Raw genomic sequence first — 20,560 nt, 5'->3', positions numbered from 1 at the left:
TACTACTGTCAAATTCTAGATATTTTCCCTTGGTGGCAAAAAGAACTTCTGGCATGACATTTTCCAAAGAAATCTCAGTCTAGTAAATGAATTGGGGCAAGTGAACTAAGGATAAATGGGTGTGTAATGCTCAACAGGCCTAGATACAAAAAATAAGTTCATAGACTGGGACCCATTGCTATTTATGGGAGACCCATGTTTTTTTTTAACTGTTTTAGTTCTCTGAGGCAGGGGCTGCTGGTAGCACTGGGTTTGAGCACTAAGAGTGTAGCCCAAATGTCAATAAGGACAAAGACAGGTTTATGCCCAAGGCACAGAGTAGTTTCTCCAAGCCAATTGACAGGGGGGACTAGGAAGATGCCTGTGGTTCCTTGGAGCTCTGTCATTGGGAATTAGGAAGACATGGAAAAGGCTGGCTAAAGAGCTGAAGGTGTGTTTGGCTCTTAAATTTGTAAGTCTCTTTTTTCCAATGTCCAGAAACTCTGATCACTGGAGAAGAAATAGGTTTAAACCTGGATAATAACCATAGCCTTCCTTACTTCCCCAAATGGTTCCCAAAGGGATCCCGTGTGGAGTTTCAAAACCCACCCATGCTGTTGCCCCCCTCCTCAGATTCTGTCAATTGGTGTGGATTGAAACAACAGTGTCGACTTAATTCAGTGCTCCAGGTGATTCTCCATGAGGCCAGAGTCAGTCGGCAAGGCTTCCCATTAATTTATGAGATTTGAGTGCAGGCTTTTGCTCAAGGAGAGGTAACAAGGTCTCCTCTACATGAGTGTGGGAGGATTAGGTCCACCCAGCACACTGTTCCTATAGTTTCCTACAGTTCTGCTGTAGCAGAATTTGTAGGTGTCTGTGGGAGTAGAAGCCACTGAAACTATAGAAGGAAAACTCAGAGGTTGGGCTCCAAGTACGTAGTCTCCGTTTCTGAAAAACTCCTGACACAAAAAACTAGGAAGTTTGGTCCTCCTGCATTTCAAAGTCCCGCCTACCAGTGAGCACTTTTCTGGTGAAGACGTTCTGTTGGTGCCTTTAAGGGTATTTTCTCCTGATGCAGCTGTGATTTCTCCACCGATACCTTCTGAGAAAGAAGTCTAGAGGACTAGGGGAAAGAAGTAGAAATGGCCAGCTCTCAGGTAAGCCTGGTGTTCCAGGTCATAGGCCGTGTCATCTTTTCCCCCTAAAATTCCATGCATTTAGAAACCGCAAATGTTGATTTATGTGTTTGGTGTTTCTGCCTTATGTTTTCACCAAAGCTTTAAAACGTTCTCAGGAACGATACTCAAGGTTAGGTCTTTAGAACTCTTCTCCCCTATAACCAGGAGTCTTCTCTACATTCTCCAACCAGGCTTTCACTAGGACATCAACACTTGTCACTTTGAGGTAAAGTCCTGCAAGTATTGCAAACATTCCCTTTAGGACAGATCCAAAGGGGAAGGTGTTGAGTCCAAGATTCCTGTTGCTGATGGGGTCTGGTGGTGGGATTTCAGTCGAGAAGAACCGTTCCCCTTTAGTTCCCCATTTAGTACCTGTCTGTAGAGCAGGATTAAGAAAATGAACAATACAAGGCCCCCAGTATCTTATGAGTCCTCTTTAGCATATGAGAGTCTCCCTTTTGCCTTTCCCTCCCCCAGCTCCATAGTATATAACCAGCCACTCTTCATAACCCCATTGTGGCTCTTGGTGCCCACAGGTCCTCTCCTTATGCCATAATGCCATAAGGGTGGGGGGGGGGGGGAAGAGGTGGGAAGTCTTGGTTTTTAAAATGTGAAAAAGAAACTGTTTAAAATATACTAGACATACAGGACAGGGAAACAGCCGTCTAAATGTGGTGCTTCTCCCATTCAGATGGGGGCTCCCAAATATGGGTCACTGATCCTGTGGAAGCCGAGGGCATGAGTGGTGAAAAGAACTCACCTCTAGCAGAATAAGACATTAGATTTATGAATACACCTCAAGGGAGTGGTGGGAAGCACAGCAGAGGAGAGGCTCCTGCCTTGAGGCAGTGACTTGGGGCTGATTTTGCTGGGGGAAGATGAGTTTGTATGGTGACTTTTGGAATTTGCCCTCATGTGATAATGCTGCCTGGTTGTAAGTACCCATTTGTTAGTTCGTTAGGGCCTATAGATATTTTAAGGCAGGTCACCTGTTGGGCCTGCCTCTCTTCAGCCAGGTGGGCCCTGTGGACTCCTCTACTACCTGGTGCTCAAGCCTGTTTGCCTCAAAGCAGCCTCTACTGAAAGTATATGTGATTGAAGTTTGTATAAATCCACTGTATTCTCTCATAATTAGACTGACAATCAGATTCACTGTTTGGGGGCCAACAGAACACACCAGGGATCATGTGTCCTTTGGTGTGTCTTAGGCACTGATAGCAGTTTGTTTCCTTATACTTCGTGTTCACTTCTTTAACTGGCCTGGTTCTCTCTGCCAGATCTCTCCCTTATAACGTTCATCCTTTTCCCCCCTATCTTTGCTAAGGATCTTAGATTTACTGAGCAATGTGCAGAAGCCATCACATTTTAGCTGGAAACTTCATTCTTCTGGGTTTCTCTTTGCTTGTAGTTTCTGGTGAGGAGAACAAAGCCAAAACAAATGTAGCATCAATTAAATATCCTTACACCTACCTTGATGCCCATTGATGAAAGAATGTCATATTCTGCATGTCTCAAGTATTTAATAAAAAGTAAACTTTGAGGCATGAATGCAGTTATTTCCTTGAGGAAGGGCATATTCTGCATGTCTCAGGTGCCTATCATTGGCTGCAAGGTGTAAGGAAATTTAATTGACGCTACATTTCCCGCTTGAACAAATTACACCCTTACATCTTTAAGGTTGTTAAAGATGGAGGGTCTCCTCTTCAGTAGTTTCTTCCTGCTGAATCGGTTCCTACCGATGAGTGAAGGTTGGCCAGTTGAGAATTTAGTAGGAGTTGGAAAGGCAAGGCAGTTGTCTTTAGAGTTGATGACATGTGGGAGTTTCTGTGATTAGAAAGAGTCATCTGTCCCCTTGAAGTTCTGCCACTGAAAGGGTCTCATCACCAGGTGGAGAAAAAAAGGAGAAAACAGCAAAACATGATAAAATGACAAAAAATGAAAGAAAGCCCAAGGAAGTTTGTATTTACCTCCACACTTTGGTCACAGAAATACCCTTCTATTTACTGCTTTATATTTTCAGAAAATGAAAACAAGATTCACATACTTGACATGTTTGTGTGTTAAAATCCTCAAATGTAATAGAGTCGTAGATAGAAAGTGCAGCACCTGAGGTTGTCACATACAGGAACCTTGATTTGCAGCCAATAAGCAGATCAGAGGGAATAACTTCCAAAGGAGAGATGCACAGAGCAAGAGGGAGGGGCGTGATAATTTCCTTTTATTTAAGATTTGGGTGGACAATTAGGAAGTGGAGCCATGTCATTTTCTCTGAACTGGGCATAAGGTGGCACACGTGCCTTAAGAAAACACTTCCGTACATAGGCTGTGTGTTATGTAAATGAGGTTTGTGCTCCCCTTGGGTGTAGATTTTGGTATTACACGGGGGTCAAGGTAACAGTCCTCACTCCATGAGTTAACCCAGTCATCCATCTGCATAGGTATGAGTCGGGGGTTACACGCAAAGTTGGCCTGCCCAAGCTCTTCCTTAGGGCGGTCGTTACATTTTGTTGTATGTTTTCTGTTTCCATGACAGGAGACTGTGCCCATAGGGTGTTTTGCCAGAAGTAAAAGATAAGGTAGAAAAAAGAGGTGAAGTAAAATGATGGAGTATGGTCCGTGGGTACAAGTAGGTAAGCGGTGAAGAACAACTCTTGGAGTCTAGCTGGTGACATTAACTCCCTCTTGCATCTTAGGTACCATTATGAACTCTGCCAATGGCCACTTCATAACTGTGGTTTTTATTGCAGACACTGCTGACCTTCAGGGACGTGGCCATCGAATTCTCTCAGGAGGAGTGGGGATGCCTGAATCACAGTCAGAGGGAACTGTTCAGGGATGATATTAGAGACCTATGGACACCTCCTCTTCGTGGGTGAGGATATCTCCTTCTACATTTCCCAAACCCTGCTCAGGTTTTGTTCCTTCCCTTGAAGAGTCTCTCTTGGAAGCTTCCTCTTTGTATGACTGGTATTTATATACCTGTAATAAGGGAGAGAAATAGGGATTTGTAGATGTAGAGAAATATCTTCAGGATGTTTCCTTTTCAGCTTCAGCCTCCCTTTTTTAAGATGCCATCACCATTTCTATAGATTGATGGCAATTCTAAAACATTGAGTGGCAGAAGACAGTATGGCCCACATCTTAAACTCCAACTTTTACTGCTTATTTTGTTGGTAGCACTTGGAAGGCAGGTCACGATGTGAATATTTAAAGCTCCTCCTGCATGTTCTAAAGGGGCTCTTTCTTGGGCAACAGTGTTTGGGAAATCATTTTTTAGAATTCTTCATTGTCCTCTCTTGTCGGCTGAGTACAATACTGAGTTGAAAGGTAGACTCTCCAGCAGTATTTCTATTCCTTTCTTCTGATAAACAGGTCTCATTGTATCAAAACCAGACCTGGTCATCGTTTTGGAGCAAGAGAAGGAGCTGTGGGGTGTGAAGAGAAAGGAGACAGTAGCCTCACACTCAGGTAGGTGGAAGTGAAGCACATGACACAGGTGAGGTCCAAATGTGAAGGAGGAAGGTAGATCTTAAAATGTTGTTCATGTAGCTCTCCTTGAATAGAAATTCATTTGTGAAGCCGAGTTTTATGTCTTTCCCTCTCACAGAGGGACATCTGCTAACTAACACATCATGCTTTTTGATTCTTCAAGGATTCTCCCTCAGCTCCAGGGAAGGTCCGCCATATCCACGGTGAGGACCTCCATAATCTGAGAGCTTCTCCATTGCTGTGAGAGCCCTAGAGGATCTCTCTGTAGTTCTGAGGAATTCTATGCTAAGTCATTTCTAAATTCTGTTTTGCTTCTTGTGACAATTGTGTCAAGGTAGTGGTGGGCACATTGGGGTTTGATGCAGAAGTCCTGGGAACACTGGAGACAGAGATCGCATGTTTTCTGGTTTAGGATTTCCAAAGTTCCAGAGGATTTTATCTGAATTGTGCACAATTGAGGCTCAGTAATCTCATAAGATCACAGAACATGTCCCTCAAATGAGAAAATATAATCCTTTTTTTTCACATCAAAAGTTAATTTGTCTTTGTATTAACTAAAATTTGAAAATTCCACTCCGTGTGTTCCATTGCTCAATGGTGAAATAATTTAATGTATCTATGTGTATCCTAGCATTCCTACATATTAATGCCATAAGGGAGCTAGAACCTTTAGAAGTTAGATTTCACAACCTATAATAAAGTCTCCATCATTACCTTTATTTCCTAGTAATTGCATCATTTTGTAACTTTATCTTGTAGGAAGTTCCTGTGATTTTTTCATATGTGTTTCACTCTCTATTAATTGTATAGGAGATGCATCTCTGTTTTGAATCAAAACTTCTATATGACATGTGTATGTGCCCTATAAGAAATGAGGTATAGGGGCACGTGAGTGGCTCGGTCAATTGAGCATTGGACTGGCTCAGTTCATGACCTCACAGTTGGTGAATCTGAGCCTAGTATAGTGCTCTCTGCTGTCAGGTGGAACCATGCTTTAGATCATCTGTCCCCTCTCTTTGTCCTTCCTCTGCCCATGTGCTCTCTTGCTCTCAATAATAAATAAACATTTTAAAAGAAGGAAGTAATGTAGATAATTAGTAAAATTCCATATATATAATAAGGGATTGTTCATAAATGTAATTTTACTTCAGGAAAAAAATTAATCATAAGATCATTCTACTTTCCTTAGAACGTATCTGAATTTCATCCCAAGTATTTATTTGTTTATAAAGTGATTGTCAGTATATTTTACTTTGGCACTGTTTGTTTATTCAGAAAGGAAAGCTTTTTGTTAGCTTGGTTCTAAAGAATGGATTATACCCTTACACTCTGTGTAAGAGGAGGAATATATTAAGAAAATAATATATTTTTAATATCTTTTAAGTGCTTATTGTAAAATTTTTCATTAAAGCCTTGTATGGTTAATTTTTTTTTTACATTTTTAAAATTGTATTATTAATTTTCTTTAAATTTACATCCAAATTAGTTACCATATAGTGCAACAATGATTTCAGGAGTAGATTCCTTAGTGCCCCTTACCTATTTAGCCCATCCCCACACACACACACACACAAACCCTCTGGTAATGCTCTGTTCTCCCTATTTGAGTCTCTTATATTTTGTCCCCCTCCCTGTTTTTATATTATTTTTTTTCCCCTTCTCTATGTTCATCTGTTTTCTCTTAAAGTCCTCCTATGAGGAAGTCATAGGACTTTTGTCTTTCTCTGACTAATTTCACTTAGCATAATACCCTCCAGTTCCATCCATGTAGCTGCAAATGGCAAGATTTCATTCTTTTTGATTACAAAGTAATACTTCATTGTATATATACACCACATCTTCTTTATCAATTCATCCATAGATGGACATTTGGGCTCTTTCCATACTTGGGGTATTATTGATAGTGCTGCTATAAACATGGGAGTGCATGTGTCCCTTCAAAACAGCACACCTGTACCCTTTGGATAAATGCCTAGTACTGTAATTAGTACGTTGTAGGGTAGTGTTTTTTAGTTTTTTGAGGAACCTCCATACTATTTTCCAGAGTGGCTGCACCAGCTTGCATTCCCACTTTTATGGATGATTTTAATGAATACTTTCCTGTTTTACTGTCAATGAAGACATGCCAATAATTCACTTTGAGAGGAAGATAGGTCTTACTGAAAGCAAATATGGGACACTCCTGAAATGTGATGAAAGCTCTGACAAGAAGCTCCCTTTGGTCAAGACTGCAAGGTCTTTGAAAACTTCTTGTGATAAACAAATGTGACAGAGATGGGGACTTGGGAACCAACCTGGTGGTTTTCTGGGATCGAGGGAAGTCAGATCCTTTTCTCATGATTTATTAAATTCCCTAGTGATACTGTGGACCAGATGCTGTTGGATGCCATAGATATCTGTACTTTCCCAGGACCAGTTTTGTGGAAGTTGATGGGGAGGGGAATATTGTGGGCATTGTTTGAAGGCGTCACATGACAGAGTTGGGGTTGAAGGTGAAGAAGGCTGTTGGACACTGATAGAATGAGCAGGGTGTATGGGAAGTTCCTCAAAGCACTGGCATCAGAGGAATATAAGCCCAACATAGGTCTGGTCCAGTATTGATGGGTGACCTTCCACAGCTGGCAGAGACCTCCCTCACATCCACACAGCCCTATGATAAGTCTAGTCCTCTGCTCTGAACTGTGTGCACAGCACTGATTCCTTGGGAATCTGGTCACCAGTCATGGGCCCTGAGCATATTTCTGCTCAAAACAGCCTGCCCAGTTTTTAGGCTAGATGTCCCGATGTTGTTTCATGGCCTAGGCTGTCCTTCAACCCATTTGGACCTGAGTGGGAAGAGGATTTCTATCAGTTGTAGAACCCAATAAGATAAAGTAGGGTGGCATGATCTACTCATATTTTACATTGGTTCAATGGAAGGAGAAGAATTCATTTTCAGTACTTGTTATTTTGGGGTATTGAGATTTGCCCAGTGATGTCTAATATGAATAGTTGCCAGTTGAGCTTACTCTGAAGTACCAAGTGGGAACTACCTCTGTTCTCATCTTTATGATACCAATCTGTCAATCCTCCATGATGAATGTTTTTATGTCTCACGAGCTAAAAAAGAAAGTTTTCCCTATATACGTGTATTTATATTTGGGTACTTATATACAAATATATGTGTGTGTATAAATATTCACACACAGTAAAATTGTTATCCATGGAGTAGAATTTTCAAATAATGTAACCTTGATATTGAAAAAAATAACATTAAGTCCTTCCTTTTAAGGATTATTCTATATGATATATTGCCATGCTGTTTGCTTGGTTGGTTATGACTACATGGTGTTTGTTTGTTTTTTTGTTTTTCCAGTTTTGTCACCCTCTTTTAGGTAGAGTTCTAGAAAAATTCCAAAGTATTATCTTCAAGCAAAGTTTCGTGTTACCAGGAACATAATTTTTCTTTATGTTTAATATTCTAATGAAGTTATTGGGGTTTGGATTTACCATGTTTGTTTTTTCCTTATGCCTTACCTATTTTTTATTTGTTTCTTGTGTTTTTCCGTCTTCATATTCAGAAGTTGTACATTTCTTTCTATTTCTGTGGACATTGTGTACTCAGTAACATATTTCTTTAGGTAGAAATTAAAACATACTTTTTTTTGAAGCATGCTTTTAAAATCTAGTCATGGCATGACATTACTTTCTACATTTAATTTCCATTTGTCACTATATGTACATAGATACTTATTTACTGCTGTTTTTTTTTATGAGGACTTCGTTCTGTTTAGTGAAGTCACATGTGCAGGTCATAAGGGAACATCTCAATGGAATTTCACAAATTGATCACATCTCAGTAAGCCATTGAGATCACGAAACACAAATGCTGGTCCTCTATACTACCTTTTCATGGCTGTTTTAGAAATCTTCTCTTATATTGAGACCACAGGCACAAAACTTTTTCTTTTTCAAAACATATTATTATCTTTACAATTCCAATCAGAAATGTATTTAAAAAATCTGCCTAGTGTGGTTTCTGTACAGAGATTTCTATTCTTTATCTTTCTCCCAACATGGCTAACAAATTGCAGTGTATTCTGAAAATGTTTTAGCATGCTTTCTTTTCATTTGCTTGAACAAGTCATTTCTTCACATGGATTAACCTCATTGTTATCTTGGAACAGACTTATGTCAGTTCTCTTTTTCTGCCTCTAGTGATGTTGAGAAATCTCACAAGACTACACCCTCAATGTCAGTTTTGATATCAAAAACCTTCAAGGTGCCTCTGTGCTCAGATGAATGCTTATTCCTCTATTTCTATAGCAAAAAGGCCTGCAGGGTCTTGGCAATAGCAATAATTTCATGTTACAGACTGTAGGATATGTAGAATATTGGCAAGCTGATAGCTGTTTCCCATTATCTCTCTCTTTACTTTACTGAGTGTAGGTTAAGTTCTACAGATTTTTTATTTATTTATTTATTTTTTTGCCAAACACATGAGTATAGCCAACTAACTGGTCATTGTCTCTAAAGGAGTCTCAATCACAGTGATAGCTTTTAGGTAAAAAGATTTCTGCCACGACTTTAGATACACAAATTTTGGGTTCTTTGTAGAATGGTCAGGGGTATATCCATTGTGGTACAATGTGCATCTTTGGTGACTTCCAGACCATTCATATTAGCCCCATGGACCCTGTATGGAAGGAGCTTAAACTAAAAGCTTCTAGATACATTTTTTAATTTTCCTCTGTATGTCATTGCTAAATGAGCAGCAAAACGTCATGAAGGCACACATATTTTGGGTACTGTTCTGGATATCCAAACGAAATCATACATTTGCTTTACACAGCATTGTTACTATTTCTTGAGATCACTGTGTCAGCTTATGATCTGGACCAGAATTTCTGTGATTTTCATCAAGTACAGGCCCAAGCAGTGTGTCACATGCATTCATAAGATCAATGTTTCCTCCATACCTTCACTTAAGTTCAGAGCCATCCAAAGTACTTTTGTCCTTGTGATCACCCCTCTGTTTCATTTTATATACTCTCCTCCATCTATTATCTCTGGGTTGCCCTTTTAAATATGCCTTGTTGATGGTTTGGAATACCTGCTAATTCCTACCCGTTTCTCAATTAGCAGCTCTTTCATTACAATGAGCTGTGATTTCATGGCATCCAGGACCTGCTTTGCCTGGGTAGGGAGTACACAATCCTCTCCAATACATGTATATCATACGCTTTTGCACAGTTTAGGTGTGTCTTCACCCATCTCCCTTAGAAAGTTCACTATAAAAATTTAAGGTAGACCATCATGGGTCTTAGGATTTCTTTACCCAGTTGAGTGTAAGACCCCCCCCCCCCCCAGGGACATTGCAGAAGTGAATGCTACAGGTCACCTGATTTTTCTGCATTGAATCATGCCAATCATAGCCTTAGAAATACTTCCTGACATGAATTGATTTTATTCCATTTTCTGTGTCTGATTCATGAGCTTTTGACGAGGTGGTGGACACAAGGGAAAATTAGGCAGGAGCCAAACCAGGGTCAAATTGGCTGAAAATATTGTTAGATGATTCTCTATGGGTTTAAGTTTTTTCATATGTCATGGATACAAGCATTGAAAGTTCTTATTCTATGCCATTCCACTTATATTTGTGTATAAAAAAAGCTTTGGAATATAGTGATAGTATCTTGCTTTTAGATACAGGACAGATTGGTTTCTTGGACACAAAAACACGTGTCTCCTTTGTCGGCAAAGGTTTGAGCAGATATGCTAGATATTCCTTGAACATACTGGGGTTTCCTATGTCCAGGGTCTCACAAATTCACTGTATGTGCAGCATCTACCTGTAGGAGTTGGGGATGGGGGCTGACAAGTGATATTAGAGTGATCAAGAAGTTTTGGTACTTGCCGTGTCATGAACCATAAGATCATTGGATATTGATCTAGGAGTCTCCTATCTTCAGCCAAGATTGGAAAAATGTTACACACCAACTTGTTACATAATGGAATGTGCAGAATCATACAATTTTTATAGGTCTTGAGAGTATCCATGGACTTTATCAAAATAAAGTAGATATTCATGGGTTGGCTTCTCCTTTTATTTGTGCATTTGTTTTGTTATTTATTAGTACATTTATGTGATATCACATACTATCATTCTTTGACTTATGTCACATAGCATAATACATTCTAAGTCTATCTACATTGTTACAAAAGCAAGAAAGAACAACAAAAGCAGAAACATCTGGTTACCATGGTGGAACAGGGAGGGAGAGCGGGCAAAATGGGTTAATGGGACAGTGAAGGACAGGTTTCCAGTTAGGGAATTAATAAGTCATGGTGATATAAGATACAACACAGGGAATACATTCAGTGGTATTATAACAGCAGTGTATGGTGACAGATGGCAGCTCGCTTGTGGTGAGCATAATTAAACCTGTAGAGCTGTCAAATGACAAAGTTGTATATTGAACTGATGTAACATTGTGAGTCAAGTATACTTGAAGAGAAAACAGAGAAAAACTAGATACCAATCCACATGTACATGTACAGGTTAAACTATTTTGTTAAGAAGTTGCCTGTAACGAAAGCTGACCTCTCCAAATCATGCTCATCCTAGGTGTTTATAGTAAGATGCAGACTTAGGAAGGCAAATTTATCTTTATCAAAATGGAGATAAAGGTAAATTGCTGGAGGAAAGGTAGGACATGGGAGAGAGGAGAGTGTGCGCAGCTGAGTGGAAGGGTGAATAGGACCATCTAGAGGAGTCTGGAGTCCTCACTGGCTGATCAGCCCAGGAGATACATGAAGAACAGTCATTTCTGTGAGAGCTTCTCAAACTGCTTGCCCTGACGTGTGCTCTGTCTCATCTCTACTCTCCTAAAGTGCCTGTAATAATGGGTACATGTCTTCTGAAGGCTTTTCTGTATAAGTGGGTCCTTTTGGGAAAATGCCAAAGAGCAACTAAACTTCATGTCTATGCTCATTTTAGTCAAAGTCAGATTTTGGGAAGAAACCTGAGTTGAAAACACAAGACATCCTGTAGCATGAAGCTGTGGGAGTTACTAAAAGGACAGAGAAAACTTGATATTTTTAAAGGCTATGGAATCGATGGGTGCCGAGCTAAGAAATGCAACTTTGCAATCAGAAGCAGTTGTACCTGCATTACGGGTAAAAGAGGCAACTATTCCCAAGAATATGTTTGGAATGGTGACTAGAAGAAGGAGAAATAAAAGTGGTTGACCAAGTTCTCCATGCAAGGGTGGAGGCAGCTTGAATGAAAAGAGGAGAGAGAAGGGCCTTAGGCTCACCTATTTTGTCCTCTTCCCTGTGTTTAAGCATCCTTTGAAACTGTTCATTTCCTGTGAGGCAGGCCTGGAATTTTACCTGGGGCATACGTTCTACAGCCTAGAAGGGTCAGTGTGCTTTCGATTATAGAAGTATTGTGTGGTTTTGTTTCATTTTGAAAATACACTTAGTGCCTCTGACTGAACTCAAGCTGGATTTTGTGGACACTTGATTCAACCTGTTGGTTCCCACTTGAGGTGTGCCTCCTCTTCCCTCTCTTTTTCTACCACCTCGAAAGGATTCACATTTTTATCATTCTTTCCTAGAGATAAATGGGGTAGGGGACTCTGCCTGTCCCTCTTCTACCTTACTGGATGAATAACGTTTGTATGGAGAGGTACCTTGCTCTGGGCACTCTCGGGAAGGAATACAAGAACATCATCCTTGAAAGAAAAAAAGTTAGGACATCAGTCAGCAGGAGGACTAGGGCTCCTGTCAACATGTTTTCATGTTTACTTTTAGACTGTGATTTACTTACTTGCGGCTCTGGACATGTATTTCCCAGCAGTTATTATATGTCCTTTCAAGAATGCTAGGCATCTGACACCTTTGTGAATCATCACGGGTCCCTGCACTTCATTTTCTCTGTGCTATCTGCAAGTTCCCTCCACAATAGGTTAATATTTTTTTCCCGTACAACATTAAATTCCTTGGGAGGATTTACTGAAAGATGTGCATAAATCACCCCATTTAATCTGGAAATTTGCTTCTATGTGTCATATTGTTTTTAGTCTCTTTAGAAAATGAAGGCTCTTTCTTATGTTTGATGGAGATACTAGTGTTTGAAGTGGAAATTGTAAATCAGGCCTTGCTGCTGAAAGCTTCCATTTGATTCTATACTCATGTCACAGATATATTGTTCCTTATCAGTTCTCTGTTGCTCTAGAAAAAAAATGCATCATATATACGCAACTGTCTTAAATATGTAAAATATAATTCAGCAGAAAAGATCAATGGGGCGAGAACTTTGAAAACCCTAGGGAATTCACAAATAATAGCTATGTGGGTTATATCAATGTGAGTGTTGTTCTCTGTGGTGTGTTTGGGGAACACAAAAAGCTTCCACCACAAATAGATCTGTACATTTTAAGCCCCTGAAAACATTTCTTGGTTTCAATGACCAAAACAGTTTAATTCTATCACATTTGTTTTTTTATTAGATTTGTAATTTTCATATTTTGTGTTTCCTTACTCCCCTCTTTTAGTTGATGAGTTGTGTGATTTGGTCGTGTTTCTATTACCTTTTTCACTTTGAGACCTGCTCTGAACCTTCTTTTAAGGGTTTCATCTGTATAGTGGTCAGTGTGTTCCATTAGACAAATGCAAAGTCAGAAAATCTGAGCTAAAACTCAAGCTCCACTATGACTACAGTTTTTCCAAGACATTCTTGGGAAAGATGAAAATCACATCTAACGTTCTCATTAGTCACCGTGGATTCATTGGGGAATTTATGAAAAAGTGTTACAATGGTTTGTAGTGTGTAGTAAATGTTCAAGAACACTTGTTGTTACTGTTGTTGAGGTTACAAATTGTAATTTCCCCAGCAATCTTTAAGTTCAAAGTCATCATGATTTCTGTTTTCTTTCTTTTGTTTGTTTTTTATTGTTTGTTTCTTTTGTTTTGTTTTGTTTTAGAATTTAAAAGCATGTCTTTGAAATAAATGTATTAGCATCACTTGCAACTTGAGAGAAATGTGGAAACTCAGACCTCAGCCTGAAATCCAAGTCAGAATATGAATTTAATGAGATCTTCAGTTCATTGTCCTACACATTAACATTGGTGAAGTACACATCTAGCTCAGCATCACTTGTCCATTATTCTATGCCTGTCTTTATATCTGTAGGATGTTATTTTTATAATTATGGATTTGTAGTATGCTTAAATTAGGAAGTGTTTGCCACCAAGGTGCCCTTCTGGGATTATTCAGGGTATATGTTACCCTGTGTCATCCATGTGAATGTGTGGATGGATTTTGATATATCTGCCAAAAATGACATTGGGATTTTGATAGTGCATTAAATGAGTAGAGCACTTTGAGTACTATTGACAACTCAATAATAATAAGTATTCCAGTCCACAAGCCTCCATTTGTTTCTTCCTTCAATTCCTGCACAATATCTCATAGTGTTAATCAAACTAGTTTTGACTTCGATCATTATGTTGAATTGTAAGCATTTTTTTTGTAGAGAAACACAGCTAGTTTTTATGTTTTGTGTTTGTATTATCCAAATTTGTGAGCTGTGTGTGTTTTATAATAGGCATTCTTCAGAGAGGAGAAAAATGGCAGTGGAGTAGCAGGACCCTAGGCTCCTCATATCTCATGAATACGACTAGGTAACTGACAAATCATTCTAAAAATCCCAGAAATGAGCCTGAACACTGACAGAACAAAATCCCCAATTTAAGGGTGAGAAGAGGCCACACTGAAAATGGTAGAAAGTTTAGAGACATGGTTTAAGGAGAGAAGGATTGCAGTGCTGCAGAAGACAGGGAGCAGTGGTCAAGGAGAAGGTCATGTGAGACAGGAGCACACATGAGAATGCATATGGTGAAAGTTTCCCCAAAGCCACTGGCTGGGAAAATGAGAAGGACTGAATTTCGTGAGTTCTGGCAACTAGCCTGTCATAAAGCCTGGAGTTTTAAAGATCATCAGACTTGGCCAGGATAGTGTCAAGAATGTAGTGTGCTGCTTCTTGACACAAGACAGGCAAACAACCTGAGGTCAGTCAATGTGGCAAATCCATCTTAAGAATGCCTGGAGCACATAAGGCGGGAGACTATTCACTACACTAGAAGCAGTGCCCTGACAGGCAATGCTCACTGAGATGCCTGTAGAGGAACTAAAGACCTAGCTGGAGCCCCTTCTCTCCCCTGCCCCTCAGCATAAACACAGAGCCACCTGTGGGAAGTAGCTCAGTAGAGACCCTGGATGTCGCCTTGCTTACTCCAAGCTCCCACCTCCCTATGCTCTGTTGGGACTGTCCTTCTCTGTCAAGCTTGCCTCATTCCCTGCAAGGTCTGCCCCTGCCCCAAGAGACCTGCACAAGCTGCTGCCCACACCACATTTGCTGACCAGACAGTTCTGCAGGGCCTCAGTTCTGGTGGAGTTGATGTCAGGTCTCAGTTCACAGCACACCTAGCTATAGCTTACCATGTTCAGACTAGGGACCCTACACTGCATAACAGTCAAGGAGAACATCTGCAGGCCACTGGCCTAAATGATCTACAGGAGACATAACTGTCTTTTCTAACATAAAGAGGAAGGCAGAGTCTTAGACAAAATGCCAAGAGGAAAGAACTTACCCAAAGTTAAACAACAAGATATGGCCCTGAAGAGAGATTTAAGTGAAATGGTTATAAGTAACATGCTTGATGGAGAATTGAAGGCAACATTCATAAGGATACTCTCTGGGTTGAGAAAAGAATAGTGAGAACCTTACCAGAGAGCTGACGAAGTTAAAAAAGAATCAAACAGAGATGAACAAAGCAATGAAGGGGATCGAGGGACACCTGGGTGGGTCAGTCGATTAAGCATCCAACTCTGGATTTTGGCTTAGGTCATGAAGTCAGGTTTGGGAGATAGAGCGCCAACTTGTTCTCTGCAGTGACTGCATGGAGCCTGATAGGGATTTTCTGTCCCTCTCTCTCTGTCTCTCTTCTGCTTTCACTCTCTGTATCTAAGAAAATAAATTGTTTTTTGTTTTTTGTTTTACATAAAGAAAAAAAAGATTGGAAACAGACTTAGCAGTGAAGAGCAGGCTGGAAGTACCAGAGGAATGACTTTGTCACCTAGAAGAAAAATAATAAAGAAAAATAATGAATCTAAGCAAAAGACAGGAAAAGAATCAGGCAACAGTATTGACTTGGGGAACTCAGAGACTCCATCAAATGTAATAATATTTGCATGATAGGAGTCTCAGAAGCAAAAGGGAGAGAAAAGAGGGAAGAACCGTTATTTCAAGAAATATTAGCAGAAATCTTCCATAATCCTGGAAGGAAACAGACCTCCAGATCCAGGAGTATCAAAATAGACAAAAACAAAAAACCAAAAAACTGTATGCACCTCTAAGGACTCATAGACATAAAGATACCTGCCGGATGACAATGAGGAAATGAAGAAACACATACCATACAACTAGATGTCAAAAGTAAGTGAGAGTGGCAATACTTGTATCAGACAAACCAGACATTTTTGTTCTTCTACTGTGTTTATCCTGCTTGGTGTCAGAGTAGTGCTGGCCTCACAGGATAGTTTTGAATGTGTTCCTGCTCTTCCACCCTTTGTAGGATTTTGAAAAGATTATCTTTATTATTTTTTAAATGTTAGTTAGAATTGACCAATGAATGCATGTGATCTTGCGCTTTTCTGTGGTGAGAGTTTTATGATTTTGAATTCAACTTCGTTCTTCTTTGGGTATAAGAAGTTTTCTGAATTCTTGGGTGTAAGGGTGTTATTTCAATCTTAGTAACTTGTGCATTTTTAGCAATTAAGTGGAAATATTTTTAATGTTTATTCCTTTTTTTTAATCTTTTAATCTTTATTTATTTTTGAGAAAGAGAGAGAGTGTGAGTGGGGGAGGAACAGAGAGAGAGGGAGACAGAATCTGAAGCAGGCTCCAGGCTCTGAACGGTCACCACAGAGCCTGACACAGGGCTTGAACTCATGAACCGTGAGATCATGAACTGAGCTGAAGTCAGACGTCCAACCAACTGAGCCACCCAGGTGCCCCAATGTTTATTTCTGAGAGAGAGAGAGACAGACAGACAGACAGACAGAGCATGAGCCTGGGAGGGGCAGAGACAGAGGGAGACACAGAATTGGAAGCAGGCTCCAGGCTCTGAGCTGTTAGCACAGAGCCAGACACAGGGCTCCAACTCACTCTCCCTGAGATTAAGACCTGAGACAAAGTCAGACGCTTAAGTGACTGAGGCACCCAGGCACGCCAGTGGATTTCTTTTATAAGTTATTTAATTTGTTAGGATATAATTGTACATGTAGTTGAAGCATTAAAAATTTTGTTATTTTCTCATTAAACTGGGCATTACTTTGAATGCTATGTTATTTTTTATTCTGGTCTCTATATTCTTCTGATTTTTCCTTCTAAATAAAATAATTTCAGATTTTGCTTTGTAATTTCTTCCTCTACTAAATTTCAGCTAAGTCTTCCTTTTCTAGTTCCTTTTGTGTAATGTTGTTAATTTCAATGTTTTTCTTAACTGAAGTATTTATGGCATTAAAAAATAGAAAACTCGAAAGCAGTAGAAAACTTAGCAGAAATAACTCAAGCGATGACCAAAATGATACAAAATAAAAATAAGGATCCTTTAGGGTTTTCTATAGATCGTGTCATCTGTGAACAGAGATAACTTTTTTTAGGAGTTTGTAGCCTTCTCTATAGTAGTTATTCCTTTCATTTGGTAACCTGGTAATGCTGGTACCACAGAGAGTATTTTCATATTTTCCCTTATCTTCACTCCTTGGAAATACTTGAGATTTAAAATACTTTCTCATGAAATGCTTGTTTGAATGATCCACTGAATTTATCGGACATAGCACTTTTCCTTGTTTAGAGTTCTTTTTTTTTTTTTTTTTTTTTGCTTGTTTGTTTTTAATTTTTCAGTAGACTTAGTCGTAGGCAGGAGTGATTTTTTTACATTTTTTTCATGATGGAGTGTAGGTGGTTATACCTTTTTGCGCATTCATTCTCATCTATTGGTATCAGTTTGTGGGCATATAGTTATTCATTTTTGCCTCTCATGCTTATTTTTATTTCAACGGTATCAGTTATAATGTGTCTGCTTTCACTTCACTGCCGACTTTAGTTGGTCTTTTCTCTTTCATTCTTACTTGATTGAAAGGACTATCAATTTTTTTTTTTTTTATCTTTTCCGAAGCCAACACTTTCTATGGTTGATATGGTCTTAGTTTTACTGTATTCTATTTTGTTGATTTCAGTTTGATGTTTAACTTTCCTTCTGTGGTAATTTTGGGACTCATGTGGTACTTTTCCTGATTATTTGAGGTATAGGAGAATGATTTGCACTATAGCCTGACAATACTACAGAATTATCGATTAGGCTATATGGTCAGTGTGTTGTGTGCAAGTTTATGTGTCCATGGAGGAATGAAGTCCTGATGATTCCTTCTCAAACATTTGGCTGATGTTTTCTGATTGACTTTAAGGTTGTATAATAGAAATATTCAGTATATTCATCTGAGAGTAGTAAGTAGGATGATTTTACTTTTCTGTTATTTAGTATATTTCAGCTGTATCTTCACAATGCACCCAGAGTTTCAGGCTAAAGCCATGTTTAGAACCTTCTCTTCAAAAAGTGTCAATGGGTGAACATAGTACCCGTGAGAGTTTACACTTAATGATAGACTGGGATAACGATGGGGAGAGTGAAGGGCATCAAACATACCTTGATGGACATATCCAAATGGAGACAACTGCCCATAAGGAGGATCTCACTTCCCCATATGGTGAAGGGTATAAAGTATTTTGCAAAACCTCCCTCTTTAAGTTAGCTACTTCTACAAAGCAGTGTGTTTCAGTAAACAAAAACTCATACAAATATTTGTTGAAAGCAAATTTGGAAAATCTGGAAAGTTACCTCATTCAGGTGGAAAATAAGTATTTGAACCAATTTTGAAAATAGGATTGGATTGACCTTTCAGTCAACTGTTTCTGGAAATCATAGATTTAAAAATGAAGAACAAAGTGTTAGGGGTTGTCAATTTGAGGGGCACATCACAAAGAAGTCAACCCTACAAACCTACGAGAGTATTTTCAATGGACACAGAATTGCCCCTTGCAGTGAATCTGAGAAAAAATTTAACCAGGGCTCAAATGTTAACAAATGTCTGCATACTCACTTGCCAGACAACCATTTTGAATGTGATAAAGGTGAGGAAGTTTTGTCTCAAAGATCTAAACGTATTATACAGAAGAGTACGCATATGAGAGAAAATCCTTATAAATATAATGCATGTGGGAAAGATCTGAAGCAGTCCTCCAGTGTTGGTGATCATCAGACGATTTGTGAGGGAAAAAACGCATACTCATGTAATAAACCTGGGCAAATGTTTTGTCAGTCACCAAGATTAAATATACATAAGACAATCGGTCCTGGAGAGAAAAGGTACACTTGCAAGGACTGTGACATAGTCTTTCTTTGGCACTCAGCACTATGTCAACATCAGCGAATGCATGCTGGAGAGAAATCATACAAATGTGAAGAATTTGGTAAAACGTTTAAGGACTGCTCATTACTAAATAGACATGGGAAAATCCATATTAGAGATTTGACAAATGTCAGCATTGTGGCAAAGCCTTTAGCAGGCACTCCTACCTTCCTAGACATCACAGTATCCACACTGGAGAGACACGTTACCAATATAAGGAATGTGGCAAGGCCTTTAAAGGGCACTCAGACCTTACCCAATATCATAGAATTCATAGTGGAGAGAAATCTTACCAATGTAAAGAATCGGTAAGGCCTTTAGACAGCACTCAAACCTTACTCGACATCACAGGATTCACACTGGAGAGAAACCTTACAAATATAAAGATTGTGGTAAGGCCTTTACCAGGCACTCAAACCTTACTCTACATCTCAGAATTCATTCTGCAGAGAAACCTTACAAATGTAAGGAATGTGGCAAAGGCTTTACCAGGCACTCAATCCCTATTGGCCATCACAGAATTCATACTGGACAGAAAACTTACAAATGTAAAGAATGTGGCAAGGCCTCTAGCCAGCACTCAAACCCTACTCAACATTACAGAATTCATACTGGAGAGAAACCTTACCAATGTAAAGAATGTGGCAAGGCCTCTCACCAGCACTCACACCTTACCAAACATCACAGAATTCATACAGGTGAGAAACCTTAAAACTGTAAAACGAATGTGTCAATGCCTTTAAGTTGTGCTCAGCCCTTACCAGACATCGAAGAATTCCTATTGGAGAGTAACCGTACAAATGCAAAGAATGTGCAAGCTCTCCCTGCAAGTCACAACTAACTCCACATTCTACTTATCACACAGGAGCAAAACTGTGAAATGGAAAGAAAGTGGCCACGCCTTTAACTGGAATTCAGTGTTTACTCAATATCCCAAAATGCACACTAGATGCAAACCCTAGAAATGTAACGAATGAGGAAAGACCCTCATTTTAAATATACAATTTAGCAACACCGGACAGTGCATAAAAGGAAGTAACTGGAAAGATAGATCTAGAAAAGTATTTAATGGAGCATCAAATGTCAGTAAATGTTACAGAGATCAAGTAGAAAGTAGGACATTAGTCACTCTATTCAGACATTACATCAAAATACTTACATTGAATAACACAAAGTTAAATACGTAGAAAACAGATATGCTCTAATGTTTCAAAAGATTTAGTGGATGGATTTTTGCATAGGTATAATTAATTTTTCTAAGTGCTTTTTTTTTCATTAACCCTATTTGGAATTTGTGACTAGCAAATATTAATGTATTTCTACTCTCAAATCACCTCTCAAATCACCTCTCAAATCACCTCTCAAATCTACTCTCAAATCACCTCAGAATACT

The 20,560-nt window shown here is 39.2% G+C and overlaps 1 protein-coding gene and 1 pseudogene across 1 annotated transcript; both read left to right on the top strand.

Annotated features, from left to right (window-relative positions):
* The first annotated feature begins 1,121 nt into the window (after positions 1–1,121).
* Positions 1,122–4,639, top strand: LOC122208814 (annotated as a pseudogene).
* A 9,771-nt stretch (positions 4,640–14,410) lies between these two features.
* Positions 14,411–20,143, top strand: LOC122208813 (zinc finger protein 678-like). The gene is given in 4 exon segments (XM_042920270.1): positions 14,411–14,497; positions 19,078–19,224; positions 19,305–19,470; positions 19,473–20,143. Coding segments are annotated over 4 exon segments (807 nt in total). The 3' UTR covers positions 19,880–20,143.
* Positions 20,144–20,560: the final 417 nt, after the last annotated feature.

Source organism: Panthera leo, chromosome E2 (assembly GCF_018350215.1).
Source record: "Panthera leo isolate Ple1 chromosome E2, P.leo_Ple1_pat1.1, whole genome shotgun sequence".
NCBI lineage: Eukaryota > Metazoa > Chordata > Mammalia > Carnivora > Felidae > Panthera > Panthera leo.
The sequence above is the reverse complement of the archived record's forward strand: the minus strand, read 5'-3'. Positions and strand labels throughout refer to the sequence as shown.